This window comes from Lutjanus erythropterus, chromosome 10, assembly GCF_056507025.1.
Source record: "Lutjanus erythropterus isolate fLutEry1 chromosome 10, fLutEry1.hap2, whole genome shotgun sequence".
In the NCBI taxonomy this organism is placed as follows: domain Eukaryota; kingdom Metazoa; phylum Chordata; class Actinopteri; order Lutjaniformes; family Lutjanidae; genus Lutjanus; species Lutjanus erythropterus.
Genome location: NC_139326.1, coordinates 26,995,763 through 27,014,219, shown reverse-complemented (window position 1 = coordinate 27,014,219; position 18,457 = coordinate 26,995,763). Strand labels below are relative to the sequence as shown.

At 36.7% G+C, this 18,457-nt stretch overlaps 1 protein-coding gene and 1 long non-coding RNA gene across 2 annotated transcripts; one reads left to right on the top strand and one right to left on the bottom strand.

Annotated features, from left to right (window-relative positions):
* Positions 1-583: 583 nt before the first annotated feature.
* Positions 584-11,449, bottom strand: LOC146320543 (leucine-rich repeat-containing protein 43-like). Its single transcript, XM_084729578.1, has 12 exons — positions 11,266-11,449; positions 10,308-10,520; positions 9,383-9,493; positions 7,274-7,413; positions 5,477-5,715; positions 5,180-5,343; positions 3,688-3,845; positions 3,071-3,221; positions 2,897-2,986; positions 1,454-1,672; positions 1,089-1,191; positions 584-888 (listed from the first exon to the last, which is right to left on the bottom strand). Exons 1-12 carry the CDS (start codon positions 11,350-11,352, stop codon positions 728-730), a joined length of 1,836 nt encoding a protein of 611 aa, XP_084585704.1. The 5' UTR covers positions 11,353-11,449; the 3' UTR covers positions 584-727.
* Positions 11,450-11,982: 533 nt separating this feature from the next.
* Positions 11,983-13,597, top strand: LOC146320542 (uncharacterized). The gene is made up of 3 exons (XR_014771444.1): positions 11,983-12,162; positions 12,764-12,912; positions 13,194-13,597. It is a non-coding gene; the product is annotated as an uncharacterized LOC146320542 (long non-coding RNA).
* Positions 13,598-18,457: the final 4,860 nt, after the last annotated feature.

Below are 18,457 nucleotides of genomic sequence, written 5' to 3'. Positions count from 1 at the left end.
AGGCTCAGAACAAGTCTGGATTATCTTGAGCAACCAGGTCATGACTGATAGACACACACTCAGTCCAGAGGACAAATATATATATTTTTGACAGATCATATTAAATTACAATAAAGAAGACCAAGGGTAAAGAGAAATCTGTGATGTTCACAGCCACAGAGCAACAACAATGAAACATTAAGAATTAAGTAATAAACTTAAGGCCATAAAGGAAAGTTTAACAGCATGTTTTAGACGTGTGCACATTCACAAGTAGATCTCTCTGTTCAGATTGTTACCTGATAAACTTGAGTGGGTTAAGTCCAGTAAACAAATGTATCTATGTCTCAAATTGTCAGACCATTAGTAACATGCACCATCCATGACAGCAAACAACTTAGAGGTTTTAAATTGGACCATAGCCATGTAAAGTATTTTCAGCAAGAATTTGAGTGTAGAAACTGGGACTGTCTTAATTGTCTTAATTTTTAACTGAGGTACTTAAGTAGCCTAAACAGGATACAGTAATTTTCAGTGCATTTGGAAACATATTTTGGCTGGGATATTATGCAGATATCAAAGCTTGATAAAAGTCTAACAGCTCAGTGTATGTTTGCAGTCAGCAGTAGTGAGGAAATGCAGGGAAGAATTTGAGCTTTCTTTCATCTGGTTGGTAGATTGCAGGGATAAAGTTCCATTTCAACAAAAATGTGAGTCTGATTTAGCTGCTATAAACAGACTGCTTGCTTTAGGAGTTTTGGTGTGGCAGCAGAAGTCGGTGAGCTTCAGACACAGACTGCCATTTCTCCAGCTCCACTCTCAATTCCACAGTCACTGGCTCGGGTTGGACGGATACAGAGTTATCTGTGAGGACATCCGTCTCGTATTCCTTCCTCATTTTTCCTTTGCCTACAGAGGACAACAGCAAACAGGGTTCAGGATTTTAAGTAGACTGAAAAGAAGTGTGCCCTCACTTTTGGTCTTCTTCAGTGATATTTTCTATGAGATGTAAGCCACATATATAGGGCAGCCTGAAAATAATGACTGGACATATGTTACAGTATTTATTGGAAATGTTATCTGATGTTATTATCTAACAATTTATTAACCTTTTGAAGCTGCTGTATTCTTCTGTGTGGTACCACTGCCTTCTCTGCACTTTGACTTCTTGTCCTCCTTCTTCTTGTCATCTTTGATTTTCCTTCCCAAATCCTAAAGATGAGTGAAAAACATATCCCACATGAAATAGGTCCCATGTCAGTTTGACAGTTTATAATCCTGTTTGGTGTCTAACATGTTGCTAGTTTCTGTTTCTTTTTATAGTCAATATCACTTTTCGACATTATAAATCTTGTTTCAGCGTCAATTTTAATTATTTTAATTTTGATCAAAGCCATTTCATAGTAATGACAGTGAAATGACCTTATACTGTCTCAACAGAGATCTGTAACACCTGTTAAGCATGTAAACTCACCTTTTCAAGGGTTTGTGTAGCTTCCACCTTAGACTCTGTGTGCAGAACACCAAAGTCACAGAGGACATTAACCTTATGACCTCTTTTGACCAGGCTTTGCAGGGGGACGTGGACAGAGCCAAGGATTCTTCTGATGGGGGTGTCCTGGACCAGCTCTGCTGCAGATTTCTTCTTTTTGTCTTTAGGCTTGTCTTTAGTGGAACCAGATTTGATTGGAGTCTAGGGAAGATACCAAAGACATAAAATAATTCTGTTCAGATATAGTCTAGTTTTAACTTCCAAAACAAACTTTTAACAACTACAGCTAATGAGCTGATGTGAGACTGTTTATAACAATCCTAAGTGGTCATATAAGCTGTGACTGTCCCTTCTTGTGACACTAAAATCAAGGGCTAAATAGCAATTTACAACTAAATGACCTCTATTTGAACAATGAATATTACTTCACATCATTGACCACATTTAATTTGGGACTGTATGTAAATTATTGGGGTGTTGAGGAAGGCTATATGCCAAAATTTAAAACTTAATATCTCAATGGAACTTTATTGATTTTATTAATGAATACCACCAGTGTACACATGAATAAAGGCTGCAGCTTCTCCAGACCAGAACAACTGCAGGAATATAGTAGTGTCACTATAACAATCAGCTCGAGCTATGTGGAAGGAGCAGGATCTGCAGTCAAAAAATAAAGCAAAAGTTCCACTATGTAGTGGAAATATAGCACATGTATGTAACTGTTAACTATATTGAAAAGGAAGGCCCAAATAAGATAGAAGTGTTGGATGAGACAAAATAAAAGACCCTGAGCTGCTCTCTCCAAAAAGTCAGACTACACAACGTTCAACCAAAAGAAAATTACAACACCCTCCCCCTTTTCTCCTGTCCCTCCAATAATTAATGTACAGTGCATTATTAATTCAAATTTGTTTTTCACATCTGTAGATAAACACATGCATTTTTTCAGGGGTATTAAAGAGTAAGATGGGCTACAAGGCCGTGCTACTTGGTCATTGTGAGGTTTCATACGGGCACATCGATACTACAATTCAGCCTCTTGAGTCAGGAATCAAGCTTTTAATCCTCTGATCACTGGTCAGATTAAGACTGTAAAATTATAAACTATAATGAAAACTGGTCATGCAATTGCTTTTGGACTGATGATATGGATGGCACTAAAAAAAAGAAAAAGGAAAACACTGTTTTGGTTTGAATGAGCACAAAAATTAGCCTGGGACCAGAGGTAAAAATCCATAGCACGTTGGATGCCATAGTAACAGACAAAGGATTTCAGTAATCTTGGTCTCTGTAATACGGGGTTTGAACTGCCCAAGATATCCCTGGAAGTCTATTCAACTGATCCATTAACTCATGGCCGGGCTGCCATACAAGGGGTTATCTACAGTTAATGATTCAGTGGGAATGAAACGATAAGCTCACCTCTTTCTCTTTCCTGCCTTTCTTGTCTTTTACGGTTCGGCCGTTTTTTTCCATCGTGGCTTCCTCAGAAACTGCAGGCCATGACTGGACCTTAAATGTCAAATGCCAGAATATGAGTGTTCCTAACACATTTTGCATCAAAATGTTTGTTCCCTCCAACCTTATTTTCTGTACCTTTTCCTCCTCTATTCTCAGATAAAGTCCTTGATTGAGGAATCTCTTTAAGCCTCCTAGATCAGTTATAATGTGGGTTTGCTTGTCACTGAAGTCCATGCACTCTGACCATGTCAGCTTTGATGTGCTGTGTATTGACACTGAAGAAAAGGAGATCAGAAAAATACACAAGTAAAGGTTTGGCACAGTGGATATAACATGTACAAAAACACACACAGAGAAAAGCCAGGCTTTTTTCAAGTCAGAGACACATAGTTGATGAGAAGAACATACAAACAAACCACAGAGTGAGTGAGTATTTGACATATGATAATGGTTGATAAATGATCAGTCTAGTCATCCGGTTACAGGGTGTATACAACTCTCCACTGGTTATTCTGACTGTGCGCTTCACTTCTGTGTAAATTCCACAGAAACTGATAAGAAAAAGTCGATCCCAGTTATACAGGATACATTACTAAGTTAAATCAATCCAAACACGACACTCACATTATTTCCGACTTCTTTCCTACCACCTCACGCAATGATGACTTGTAGTTACTTTTTTCATATTTCCATGTAAATAAATGCTTGCTCTATCAGTGTTTGTGCTTGTCAAGATCAAATGTGTGTCAATATCATGGCAGGTTTCGTGAGAATACACACTCAAGTCGTGAGTCTCTGGTTTGGGAGTTTCTTTTTCACGGTTTTTGTTTGATTGTAGGTCACCACTGGAGCTGTCTTCTGTCACATGTGCTGTGGCTGCTGCATCAAGTTTAGACTCACTGGCAAATATCTGTAAACAGAACCACAAGCGCTGATTTAAAAGATAGTGAAAACATATTTATTTCTTTGCAGTTCTACTTATCTCTGCTCATGTTTTTTTCAACATCTAAACTCTGCTTTTCACAATCCACAATGAATGTCTCTTTTAAGCAAACCTTACAAAATAAGGCACATATAAAACTGATGTGAATTCAAGACACTGAACAAATACTACACTGTATACAGATACTAAACTGTTTTGTTGTAATTGTTATTGTGGGCAATGCCAATAAAGTTTAATCTAATTTGCAATAACAAAATGGCTTTCATATAGCAATGTGAAATTTCCCATGTGACAAACACAGCCTGGGCATTTTTTTTTTTTTTTTTTTTCAAATTAACTGCCTTTTTGTTCTAAATCGCCCCTCTTTGTTTCCTTGCTGAGGTGTGTTGGAGAGATTGTACAAACCCCTATTCCTAAAGGGGACAGAACCATCCAGAGTGTTACCAGTGCTAACAACAAACCAGCATCTGTGATGGTATGTGTTAGTTCCCATGGCATTATGGGTAACTGTCACATCTGTGAAGGCCTCATTAATGCTGAAAGGCACATACATGTTTTGGAGCAGTATATCCTCCTATTAAGACGATGATCCTGCTTATTTCAGTAAGACAATGTGAAGACACATTCTACACGCGTTTCAACAGTGCTGGTTCACAGTAAAAGGGTACTAGAATATCCTGTCTGCAGTCCAGACCTATTTCCCATTGAAAAATGTGCGGTGCATTATGAAGCACAAGATATGACAACAGAGACCCCCAACTCTGGAGCATCTGCAGTCGTATATCAAGAAGCAAGAATGAGAAAGAATTTAACTGTCAAGGCTTCAACAATTAGTGTCATCAGTTACTGCTGCTTAAGGAGTGTTATTAAAAAGAGTGTACAGTTCTTAACAAATTTATTAGACCACCACCCAATGTAAGGTTTATGCCACAGCTGCCCTAAATTAACAGCATTGGTAAAAATCATTTTTTATGTTTCTGTAATGGTTAATACACCAGTATGAAGAAGCTCTTTACCCAAAATTATATTTGTAATGCTAAAATATAATTATTATTGTTATCCATGAATTTTAAAATTTACTGTTTTACAAAAAAAAAAAAAAAAAAAAAAAATAGTAAAATACATTATTATTTCTTGATTAAGATGTCAAATTATAGTTATTTACTTGCATTCCAGAACAGAAAAATTTGTTTTAGTGGTTGAATGTTGAATGTCCTTGAACCGCCACCTTATTATTATTATTATTCTGGACAGTGTTAAATAAAAGGTAGAGACTGTGAAGGATAGGAAGTATACATCACCAGGTTAACAGGTGTTTGATGACTGAGGAACTCATATGTGATAAAATAGCTGTAGGTCACAACAGGGAAGTCAGCTGTGGCTTCATCCACTCTCATCAATGGGTCTTGGACTCCCCTCATCCGGCCCACGCTCACAGTGGCTGATGCCTGGTTCACTATCAGATCTGTGGAAATGAAAATGATTATGATAGTGATAAACTGTAATTGCAGTGTCATGCTTTGGAAATTAAAAAGAAAGAAGAGCCCACATTCAGAGGACTCAGATATACTGATTGAGAGCACAGTCCACAGTCTTACCACTCATCTTGGCCAACCCCTGAAAACCATGTCTTTCCTCAGGGGAGATCCATGCAGCATCCAGGTGAGAGAGCCGTTGGAGACTATCCACAGTGAAGCCCGGGTAGGAGGATGCCAGAGTGAAGGGATTTCCCTCCAGCGCCAGCGTCCTGAGGCAGGGCAGCGTGTTCAAGGCGTTCATCAGGGCCTGTTGGTCCTGAAACTCACAGTCACTCAGGTCCAGACACACCAGCTGTGGCCTGAGGTCAGAGACAGTCGATTTTCCTTTTAATTCACAACTGAACCCTCTAACACAGATAGCACAGCAAAAATTAAACACAAGATACTGAGATATCCTGACTTTTGGTTCACTGATATGGCTAAAGCTCCCAAAATGTTGAATCCTACATTTCCCATAATCCAGTTAGCACCTTTTATTACTCTGCATTCATAAGGTGTTGGATTAATCAGAAAACTGACTGGGAAAATGTGAATGCCCTCTCAAGTTGGAAAATTTTGTTACACAGGTTGTTGAGTTGTTGTCTGTTGATCAAATATGCAGAAACATGGCAGACAAAAGTAGGCGAAATATTTGGTTAAAAATTTGTTATTAATTCACATATGGTGTTTAAATTTTTTGCTTACATGTAATTTGTTATAAGGTATTAGGCAGTAATCATGCTGTCCACATACAGTGACTTAAATTAGTAAGAAAATATATTTATTAGCATTAACATGGATATCAAATCGAGTATGTGTAAGTGTTTAAAGGAATCTGAAACAACATTCATATTGTTTTGTCTATTACAATGTAAATGCTCACAAACACACAAGTTACAAAAATGACTTCTGAACTCAGAGGACAGGACTATCCATAGAGCACATGAATGCAGCATTAGACTCCATGCTTCCTAAATGCCCCTTTTTTTAAAACGCCACAACTCAAATCGAAATCGAGAATCGAAAATTTACCTCTGTTTATAACACTTTTTCTGAAAAAGTTTCTGTTAATTTGGATATTTTCCCCAGTCTTATTCATTCGACTGGTCATTCATTCATTCATTGTCCGTAACTGCTTATCGTTGACGGGTCGCAGGGGGCTGGAGCCTATCCTGATGGCAATAAAAACTTTGGAGCTCCTCCAGTGCCATCGAAGATATTATACTGTTTTCACAAAATGTGAACTCATGATGAGTAACACACAAAGTGAACTTTGTGTGTAAAAATTTTGTATTTTTTGATATTTACAATTCTCTTTAACTGATGACAAAGTCTTACTGATAAAGATGGCTTACTAATATAATGACCATACTGGATTTACTAAGCTGATCTTATCAGAATGTTTCAAAGTATTTACCTCTGGGAATTCACCAGGAAACACAAGTAATTTGGTCCATACTAAAATTTAAAAAAAATCTTTTGTGACTGTCAGACTAAAGGTGTCTCCCAGCTTTGATATCAGCTGACAAAATGGGAGGTTGGTGTAATTTTGTTGCTCCCACTAAAACCACATTTAGTTGATGTGCTTGATCGATTTTCAGGGACCTAACAGTGTCAACTTAAGTCATCACTGTGACATCACCAGCTAACCACTTTGGTTGGAAAATGTCAAGCGCTGTCAGCTTTAGTAGGTGTCATCAAATTAGTACATGTGTGAAATCTGTCACAGATAGGACATGATTGGATGGGATGTCACTGTCTTACCTTACAAACATATATTAAAAAATACACAATTCTACTTGAATTTTTGCTTGAACTGGTTTTGACATAGCTCTTAAAGAAACCACTCACTTCCTGTGTGTGTGTATGTGAACTAACCAGTGTCTTCCTGTGAGATTACAAACATCATCATGGGAACCAAGACTGTTTAGGCCAAGGCCAAGGTAGTGTAGGCGAGGAGGTGGGCAGCTAGTGAGACTGTCCAGAGCAGACAACTGGTTGGCACGTAACTCCAAAATCTTTGAAAGAAACATATTTACAATCAAAAAATCAATCATTACTACATTACAAAACCTGTGACATTATAATTACTTTCATTTTCAAACCTGATTTAATCATGTTTAGGTTTACTTCAAATTATGTTTTGCCAAGCTTTTAATCTTAAAATCTTAATCTTTAAATGTCATTCTGTTGCATCAAAACTTTAAACACTAATTTATAATGTAATCCAGTATTAACTTAACTTGTAATGTTTTGTCAACTATTGATCATATTAAGAGTTCTAGTATAGTTCTTAGAAACAGTTTTTTCTAAAGATGTAAATACATTAATTCCTGGGTACCAGGAGTGAGCAACTACAGGTATATTGACATTTGCACAGTCTTCTTTACTTTCTTTACTTATATAGGTCAGAGGTAGCAAAGACAACTTAACTTTGTAGCTAGAGACGTAGCTAAACTGTTCAAAGATTTTAAAGATACTTAGAAGAAAAAGTGCTTTATATCAGCAAAAAACAAAAGGACATCATCAGCAAATAAGGAAATATAATGCTGGGTTGATTTTATTTTTATTTTATCATTGTAATACTTGAAAACAGCCTGACAGACTGTGCCAGTGGCTCCAGTGATAAGAAGAATAATATTGCTGAGATTGGATCTCCTTGCCGACTGCTTCCACTTATTTCAAAGTGAGGAGAGGTACGTTGCCTGTGACTACACTGGCTGAAGGGTTTGCATAAATTGTTTTTACCATATTAATAAAATTTGACCCCAAGCCCACAAGATTCAGCACAGACCATAAAAAGGGCCATTCAAGATGGTCAAGAGCCTTTTCTACATCAACTGAGAATATAGGTGATGTCAAGCTGTAAGAAGCATCCAGAATATGTGAGCTTATAGGCACTTTTTAACAAATCCACCCTGATCTGGGTTAATTAATTTAGGTAAGCTATTCATCAGATAGCATGAAAATATCTCTGAAAATAACTTAATATCCGCATTCAGTAAAGACATCGGATGGTAGTTGGTACAGTTAGCTGGAGCCTTATCCTTTTTTGTGTTATTAGTGCTGTACTGACATCTCTTCCAAATGATCCTTTCTGAATAGTTGAAGTAAACATCTCTAGCAGTGGTGGTCCTAAGAGGGTCCACAATTTTAAGTAAACCTCAGGATGGTAAAATTTCAAGAGGTGTGTGTATGTATGTAGGTAAGTTGTCTGCTAGGTGTCACCTTTGTGTTTGGGGGTCACATGTTTACTTAGGCAGGAACCTTTCGTCAGGCAACAGGTGTTACAAATAGTTTTTTGATCATTACACTGGCACACCATGCCAGGTGAAGCTTTTGTTGATGTATTTGTGATTGTTGGATTTATGGATCTTGATGCACACTGACTTTGGACTCTTGCATGTAACACACTGAGGACCAGTACAGTGAGCAATAAATTATCCACAAAAATCAATGACGAAGATGTTTTTATTTCACGAGACATAATGAAGCGGCACACGGCAAGTGTGTCAACTAAGTTATTAGCCCATCTATGCAGCCCCTCAGTGGTTTTAAGTTTTAGGCTTAGTCACTATAGACACCATCCATTCCTGGTGACTTACCCTTATTTGTTTTTTTCTAAAGATAACTTAAGTTCATCAAGAGTTAAAGGGGCTCCTAATTTATTAGCCTCCTCTGCTGATAATGAGGCCAGGTTTAATTTCTCAAGATGACTAGCCCAGTTTGAAATTGTGCAGCAGAGCTCTGCTCAATTTTAAATCTGGACTCTGATGAGAACCAGTCTTAGATTAAGTTAATCTTTGTTGGTGCAACCCAGTGTTTGAGTTAAAAAAATGTCAGTTATGTTGAACTATGAACACTATGAATTTTCTACTCCCTATGATTCAGCTGTAAATCACCCTTTCGTGACAAATGGAGGAAACTGTTGAAAGTTCACATGATCTGATAAGCTGAAGAGTGAGTTGGTGCAGGACTGAGACTCACTTTCAGAGTGCTGGGAAGGTTTTCTGCAGGGATGTTTGAGATATTGTTGGCACTCAGCACCAATTCCTCCAGCTTTGAGAACTTTAACAGGCCATTGTCAATGACTGATACCTGAACACAATATAGACAAAACATCACATACAACTTTTCGCAATCATGTAAAAGCATCAAACAGTAATTGACTTTGTTCTTTGTGCTTTGAACAAGATCAGCTGCTGATCATCTGAGTGGTTGCTCAGAGTCCCTCGGCCACCAGAGGAACGCCAGATTCTCTTAGTAAAAACAGTAATTTTTCTTCCTCAGTGAATCCAAACTAACCTCTTAAAACATCTAAGTCACATAATAACACAAACAACCTAACTGATCAAGGCAGCAGTAGACTTCCAACTCCTGTGTTCTGTAAGCTAAAATTACTATTTTGCAAAAGGAGTCTGGTGGGTTTGGAGAGATAACAGCAATTACCTGTCAGAAAAGGCTGTCTGACAGAAAGGTAATGCTGTAAAGAATTCTTAACATAGCATACCCTAAAACTTCCATTGTTTTTTTTTTTAGGTGGCTACAGTATACTTTGTTGCTGACCCTGTCCACAGCAGTACATTCCTCAGCTTTCTACACCAGTATTCCTGCTGCTTCTCCAAAGTGGGGTCGTGCTGACCACAAATACCGTAAGTTGGAAAAATAAGAAAATGAGAAAATGAGCAAGAGCAACTGCAACACACTACATGCATCACTTCAGCTGAAATAACAATATGCTTGGCATTTTTATTTCTTTTTTTCTTAATGAAATTGTATAAAACAGGTAAGTTAAATGTTCTACCAGTTTTATCAAACCCTGTAAAAAGGCTTGGGGTCTGGTCAGGTGAAAATCGGGGAGTGGTTTGAATCAAACTTAAAAATCATTTGGATCTAGGAAAAAAACACTTACGTTTCTGTCCACAACACGAAGTACAGTAAAGTAATTATAAATGAAATCAGCGTCCAGGCGTTCAGGTGTGAGCACAGCCAGCTGTCTCAGGGCCGAGGCTTGAGAGCTCCATGATCCATCATACATCCATGGAGAATGAGGGCAGCTCAGCAGATCCAGAAGGGCATCTGTCTCCTCTGTCCCTGCTCCCTCTGTACTGTCTTGTGTCTTTCTCTGGGAATATAACAACTGTTTATTACAGGGGTCAGCAGCTTGTAGCCTCAGAGCCACATATGACTTTTTTCCCCTCTGCAGTGGCTCCCTGTAGTTTTGACAAATAATTAAATGGAAATAATGGTTCTGATTTTAATATTTTAATTTTCACTTATGGATGTAGGCATGAAGTGGTTCTTATTCTCAAATGGTAAAAATGTTTAGCTTATAGAATGACTGAAAAAAAGTTTTCTATGGCTAGCTGCCTTTACCTCCGTGCTTTTTTTGTCCATGGCTACTCTTGAGTCTCCTTAAGATAACTACAGATCCCAAATCCAAATAAACGAAAAAAGAAAAGTCTCAGAGGAAAATATAAAACTTAATAGTGGTAGCTCCAGATAAATTTTAAAATTTCTTTGTCAGTCAGAAATGGATTAACAGTAAAGGTTGTAGAACGCTGGTTTATTAGTATCTCATACAATAAGCAAAGTATCAAGGTCATTATACAAAACAGGACTGCACAACAAAATGAAAGTTGCAGTCCCATCATGCTACAAACACATATACAGATAATTAATACATACACCCAGAAAATAATGCTATAGTCCGAAAGATTCGTTCTATAGCAACAAGAGACTGATAATAATATGGTGGACATGTTAACATTAAGAAGTGATGAGCCCGCTTTAAATTACTATGATGGACATGAGGACATTAAAATAATCTAGAAAACACTGCAATTAATTTACAGCTGAAAAAAACTCACCCAGCTGCCATGTCCACATGGAAAGTCATTTAGACACAGGCGGTGAATCTGCTTCTCTAAAACAGCAGAAAGTCTGTTTGAGCTCATGCCTATCAACAGTAGTTACAGTATGACATATGTAAAATGGAGGAAAAACATAGCAGCTATAGCATGCAACACTGGTTACTTTTTCTTTGGCCAGACTTTCAGGGAAAAAGCTCCTGGTATTTTTTTTTGTTTACACCTGGCTGTTGGTTGCCTGGCAACAGTTGGGGCTCACTGCAGGGCTTCAGTGTCCATGTAGTTGCAGTGGCTGAAACTTGAGAAAAACTTGTTTCAGCTCATCTGTGTTTTCTGCTGGGAAAAATGGTTTATTCCTCTAACTGCACACATAGAATTCACTGGGATCCCCTAATGCTATAACACACAAGACCCCACTATCCCAACACTCTTGAACAAAATGCCCCTGCTGTCGGGAATGACTGCTTCCTGCTGAGTACAGTACAGTAGTACTCTCACATGCTTGACATCAAATATCATTCTCTCTGGCACAACAATTTCTAGAATACCTCTGCAGTCAAGTTGTCTGAGTTTAAATTTTTGTGGCAAATGGCAGTTAAACTTTTTCAGACAGCAGAGTTTACTGGGTTTTGTTTTTCATCTACCTGATAAACATCAGAGGCCTTAGATAACTTTGTGGTAGAGTTAACCTCCTTACATTAAAGCATTGTGGGTGCCCTCCATTGCAAAACAGAAACATGTACTTGATTTTTGTATGATAATACCACAAAGACGTCAGCCATGGAACTGCTATGCGATAAAAAAATCCCGTCTTCCGATATATAAGCATGGAGTGTGCCACTGTCAGAGCATAAACTCAGCAAAAAGACGGAAGTCAAACCATGTCTCTTCGTAAAGGTAAGCTGTCTTTTAAAAAAGTGAAATAATTAAGGATTTTCTTTCTGTAGTGAGTAAGAAAATTAAAAACTCGGTATCTGTGTGTAAACTATGTTGTTATTTTAGAAGTATTGCAAATAATTCTTTAAGAAAATGCTCAAATGGTAACATTTTACTGCTTTACCAACAGTTTATTTCCTTATAGTTGCTGCCTGATTACCGATGGACTGAGATGTCTGATGGCAGCCTACCTTAAATCTGAGATTAGCTTTTCAGCAACATTACCTTAAACTCTACTGTTCTCTAGAAAATGAACAGGGATTTCTGGCACAAGTTTGCCTACTTTCAAGGTGCATGGCAAAGGCAAGAAGAGGTCAAAACTCCAGTAAGACTTGTGGTACACAGAACATTTAATTTGCGTGAACCTGATGAAGGCCAGAAAATAAAATGAAGTCGTTCTTTATACCACAATTGTTTCTGGAAGTCTTTAGTCTATCATTCTCTCTCCATAAAATCTTGAGTATTGACTCTTTGATGTTGATTAGATTTAGACTTAAGAAAGCTTCTGTTGACCTGCTATGTATATGACGACACCATATTTTCTTTGTAAATCCTCCTGCAGAACTCCTGCTTTCCTGCATTGTGATAATGCTGCACAGCTCCTTTATACTCTCACAACCACTTAAGCAAAATGAGACAAAGAAGCTTCAGGAAGAAATGAGGAGGATTGCACAATCTCTGTGTAATCTACAGACGGCAGAAGATGACTACGTAAGTAAACACATATTTAAAGTTTATTAACTATACAGTGCATTGAAAGTGACACAGAACATAGTCTTGCTTTGACAACTTCTTTATATTTTTGCAATTAATTGGAGATGTGTTCAGTGGTCAAGGCCAATTTAGGTAACACAACAAAAAGGCACTACAAAGTCACATTACCTCCTCACCATAGAGGGACCTTTTCAACCAATTATAAAAGTTTTGACAGCTTACAGCCTCTGAGATGTGCGCTCCATTGCCAACTTTAATGACTCGCACTTTCTTTCTAGAGCAAGATCATGTTTCCTGAAAAGCCACAGACAGACAATGACTCAAAAAGTTTGGAGCACATCGAGGGAATAACTTTGCCTGTGGGAAACACCGCCGAAGAAATCAACGCGTCGATCTGTGCAATCATCAACTACCTCGACAAGCACATGCCAACAATCATCAGGTCCCTCGTTAAGAGGGACCAGGAGGACCTCATCATGGGAAACATTAGAGCTTTTCATAATGAGTTCAAGCACGTGACCAAACACATCCCGACACAGTGCCACAGAAATGTTTCAACTTCACATGATTACAGTAAGAAACAAACTGGCCTCCGAATCATTTACTTTGCTAGAAAATGGGTGCAGGACTTTGCAAACATCACCTGTGTGTGAAGGCTATGGCCTTCACTGAAAACACTTTGAACAACTTATTTATATTATATTATTTATTTATTTATTTATTTATTTATTTGTTTTGTTTATTTATTTATTTGTTTGTTTGTTTGTTTGTTTGTTGTGGCTACATTACTTTTTAAAAAATAAATTCATTGTAACAGAATATTTTATGTGAACTGCTTGTCTATTGTTAGTTTTTTGTTTTTTTTTTAGAATTATTTAATTATCGATCTCACTGTGAAGACAACAATTAAACAGTTCTTCATCAGCATATAACATGTCTCTATTACAGTGCACCTTAGTGGTGAAACCCATCATTAGGCAAAAACCTTTGTCAAAAGATTGTGAAAGATGCTCATTAAAATTTCCCAGACCCCAAAGTGACATCTTCAAGTTGCTTCGTGTCAAACCAGCTGTCCAAAAACCCCCAAAGGTCATCATTTGCTATCATAAGTGACTAAGAAAAGCAGTAATGCAAACATCTAAGAAGCTAGAACCAGCAAATGTTTGACTTTTTTGTTTTTTTCTGACTGGATAATGTAGGCTTCATGACTTTTTAAAAAATGAATTGGCAATAATAAAATATTTTATTTTTCAAAAATAATTCTTTACTCTTTGATGTCACAGCAAAGAAGACAATTAATTGATTCTTCACCAGCAAATATCATGTATGACACAGTGCACCTTAGTGGTGAAACCTATCACTGGGCAGAAAACTTGGCTTTCTACACTTCATCATCATTTTCACCAGCAGTCCAAAACTCAAAAAATCTTTACATTTATTATTATAAATGACAAGGAAAAGCAGCAAACCAACACAATTAAGAGGCTGGAATCAGCAAACATTTGATATTTTTACTTTAAAAACTACTCAACTTAATTAATCAATAATCAAAATAGTTGGCAACTGATTTTCTTTCAGTTGACTAATAAACTAATTGACACACTGTTGCAGCACTAAACTTAACTTAATCTCTTTTTCATGCCTAATCCCAGCCCTAACCAGCCTGAACATAATTCTCACCTTGACCCTAAAACCAAGTCTTAAAAGGATAGTTCAACCAAAAATGAAAATTCAGTCTTTATCTACTCACCTTCATGCTGGTTGAAGGTCACATTTAGTTTTTAGTCTATAAAACACTGTTGGAGTTTCACAGGAAGAAAACATGCTAAAACATGGTGTAAATAAACAGTTTTTTTTTAGTCATTTTGCTTTAGGAGACTTGGATTACTCCAGACAAGCAGTATGGAGGCATTTAATGGGACTGTTTTTGGGCTGTTTGTTTTAATGTTGAAAACTGGTCACCATTCACATACATTGTTTGGGGGATTCTGCATTGCCACTTTCCTGTGAAATTCCAGCAGTGTTTTGTGGACAAAAAAAAAAAAAAAAAAAAAACAAAAAAAAAAAAACTGAATTGGCGTGAGGGTGAGTAGATGACTGAATTTTAATTGAATTTAAATTTTTTAAATTTTTTAATTTTGTCTTAAGATGAATTAAACCTGTCCCTCACAAAGACAGCAAAACAAATATTATATTTATTTTTATATATGCATACATTTATCTTTTATTTACACGATTGTTGATACCATCATATCACGGGTAAAACACCCCTCTTTAATAAACTGTGAATTTTCACACCTTTTGAGTTGTAAAGATTTTATCAGACTTTTGCACTTTACGGTATGTGTAGGTTTTGTCTAGGAGAGAGAATCCTAGAAAGAGGGAACCCCCAGAGGGTAAAACTGAATCCTAAACTTGCATGACTCTTTCTGTGACGGCCATACACGCAACGCAAGGGAAAATATTTAAGATGATTATCTGCGGAGTCCTAATAAAAATGATCCTCGAAAGCTGGACCAGAGAAAGGGGCACATCACAGAGCTTGCTACTGACTGACTAAAACCTCCTGGCGTCATGGATTGTCGTGCTGGTAAGTATCTGATGAGTTGCGCAACACAAACACTCTCTAGTAGTGACTGCAGATTGTGTGTGTGTGCATATGTGTGTGTGTGCATATGTGTGTGTGTGTGTGTGTGTGTGTGTGTGTGTAATCAAGTCTAATTCATCTCAAGTGTGTGTCCTTCTCTGTCGCAGTTGTACTCATCCTCCTGTTCGCTGCACAAGCAACCTGCGGACCTCTGCATGGCGTGGCCTTGAACCGAACCATCCAGAAGATACAGAACGAGACGACTACCGCTCTGGGCAAACTCGTAAGACTTTTGGTGCTTAATCAAATTTCTTTATTTATTTTTACATGCACGACTTGTTCCTGTTGTTACTGAAACTTTTTCTTTGAGTGCTCAAGAAGCAAGAATTACAATGTACATTCAGTTTTGGTACAATCAAAATGATATTAGGCGTAATCTGTTTTTTTTTTATTTAATTAAAAACGGTATCCTACCACTGAGAGCATCAGTGAAATGTAAGGAGATTAGTTTATAGCCTACTTTTCCTGCTGAAATGGTTACAGTCAATATATTGCTTCCATTGTTCAAGTGCCTTCATTGGTGTTAGGACTGTAATTATCAGTAGAAAAAGAAAGTTCCAGATCAGTCACTGAAGTAAAATTAGGAATGCAATATAATGTACCACGTTACAAAAGGACTACGCTTATGAATGATTTCTGAATTGTTGTAAATACTATGTAAATCATTAATAACCTGTTACAACACATTCCATAAAAAAGGCAACAGTGACCAGATAGTGAGCCACATTTATTTGAACTGATAAGCCTCAGATTTCATTGCTTAATACGCTTACTTTGTCTTCTCCATCAACAGCATTTATATCTGTCAGCTTCTTCACATATTTGTTAATAAATCATTTAATCATCCTCAGCATATCTTAATAGCAAAAAGATTCATTTAGCATTACCAGATTGACACACTAAGGGTTTGGCAATATTATTTACCTCGACGTTTCCTGCATGCACCTTTTTACACACCGAGTGGTTAAATATGAATGGTAATAAGTAATTGATGAATGGTTATGGGTTGTAAACTTTACATAAAGGTACTTTTGCCAGTTATAAATGTTAGTAACTCATTAGTAAGATTAATTAGAAGTAAGCAGTAACTGGATCTTGTCAAGTAATGAGCCCACATTATTTTTACTTTACTACGTATTTATAATTGCTTATTAATGATTATAGTGTTTACAAACTAATTAACGACCTAATTATAACACATTTCTAAATCATTTTTAAGGGTAGTTTATTGTAAAGTGGTACCCAATCTAAAAGTCTTGCATTCATTTGCAATGTGACCTGAGCAGGGTCCAGAATTAACTTTTTTGTCCAGTCACATGGAATTGCTTATTTTACTGGCATTTGGCTGCTGCTGATCTTGTGCCCTGTCCCTAAAATTACATCAGCTTTAAGGACCAAGGTTGGGTCAGATTACTTGGAAATGTTGTCAGTTACTAAATAGAAATTACATGGCATTTTTTGTAATTAGTAATGTAATGCATTGGATATTTTTAGATATTTGGATAAATTTGAGCCCCACAAGTATGCTTTTTTTCCGTTAAACATCTCAAAAGAATTTCAATGCGAATAAAACACATTTAGCATATTTAACATTTACAGTTTACCCCTTTACGAAAAGAGTAAGGGGAGCTCTTTCTCAAAATGGTCATCTTCCATGTACATAAAAAGGAATAAAAACTCCATTATCCATAAATTATCAGTAAAAGACCAGTAAAGAAACAACAAAACTGGCAACCTGAGAGGAGTAACTTATTTTGATGTACAGTACTATTATAATATTCAGCCTATGTATCATATTTGCGATTAAAAAAAAAAAAAATAGAATATGCAGCAGATATATATGTAAAATGTAATCAAGTAGTCCTTAAAAATGTAATTCTAATGACACATTTTTTCAAATGTCATATGGGTTGATTATAGTTACTTATTTTTCAGAATTTGATTATGTTATCATGATTACATGTGTAGGCTACTTAAAGTATCAAATGTAAAAGAAAGTATCCAATCATTTTGTAGAATGATTCCAGTCAGTGTCATATTTGATCATTATTATTGATGCATTAACATGTAAGTGGTGCTGTAATGTTATATTTGGTCCAGTTATAACTGTTTCACACTTTTGGGTAGATTAATCTGGAGCAACACATTATGTTTTATAAACTGAGTAACCAGAACCAGAAACTACAGCTGACAGATCAGTGTAATGGAGTAAAAAGTACATTTTCTGAAATGTTGAGAGGTAGAAATATAAAGGATCAAAAGGAAATTCTTGTTCCAGAGGATGCTCCAAAATTACAACATAAGAATAAAAACAATAGAAAATTTAATATAAAATGAAATATAACATATTAAGTGTATAAAGAGTAAATGCAAAAAGATTGCCTAATACAATAACAGTAAGTAAAATAAGTAAAAAAGTTAACTAAAACAGAAAAAGTAGTATTGGCCATGACATTGAAAGTAACATTTGCAGTGATAATGAAAAGTATTAAAATAATATTGCATCTGATAATTAAGGCAGTATTGCACAATATTAAACATAATATTGCACTATTTTAAAATATATTAAACATAATATTGTACATGATAATAATAATAATGAATAGTAGTATTGCACATGTACTGATCAAGTCTGTGTCCTGCAGAATGGACCTGGACTGTTTCCCACCACTACCTGCGAGAACCTGAACATCGAACAGTATGTGGGGCAGCAGGAGAACCTCACTGCCCACATCTCCTCCTTTAGCTGCTACTTGTTTAAAATGTCTGAGCTGGCCCCGGACCTGAGGGAGGAGCTGCAGAAAGCCAGCCAGTACGCTCGGAGTGTAAATACGCACTTAACCACAACAGTAGCCCCTCTCAACTGCAGCCTACCTGTCTTTAAGGAGACCATGA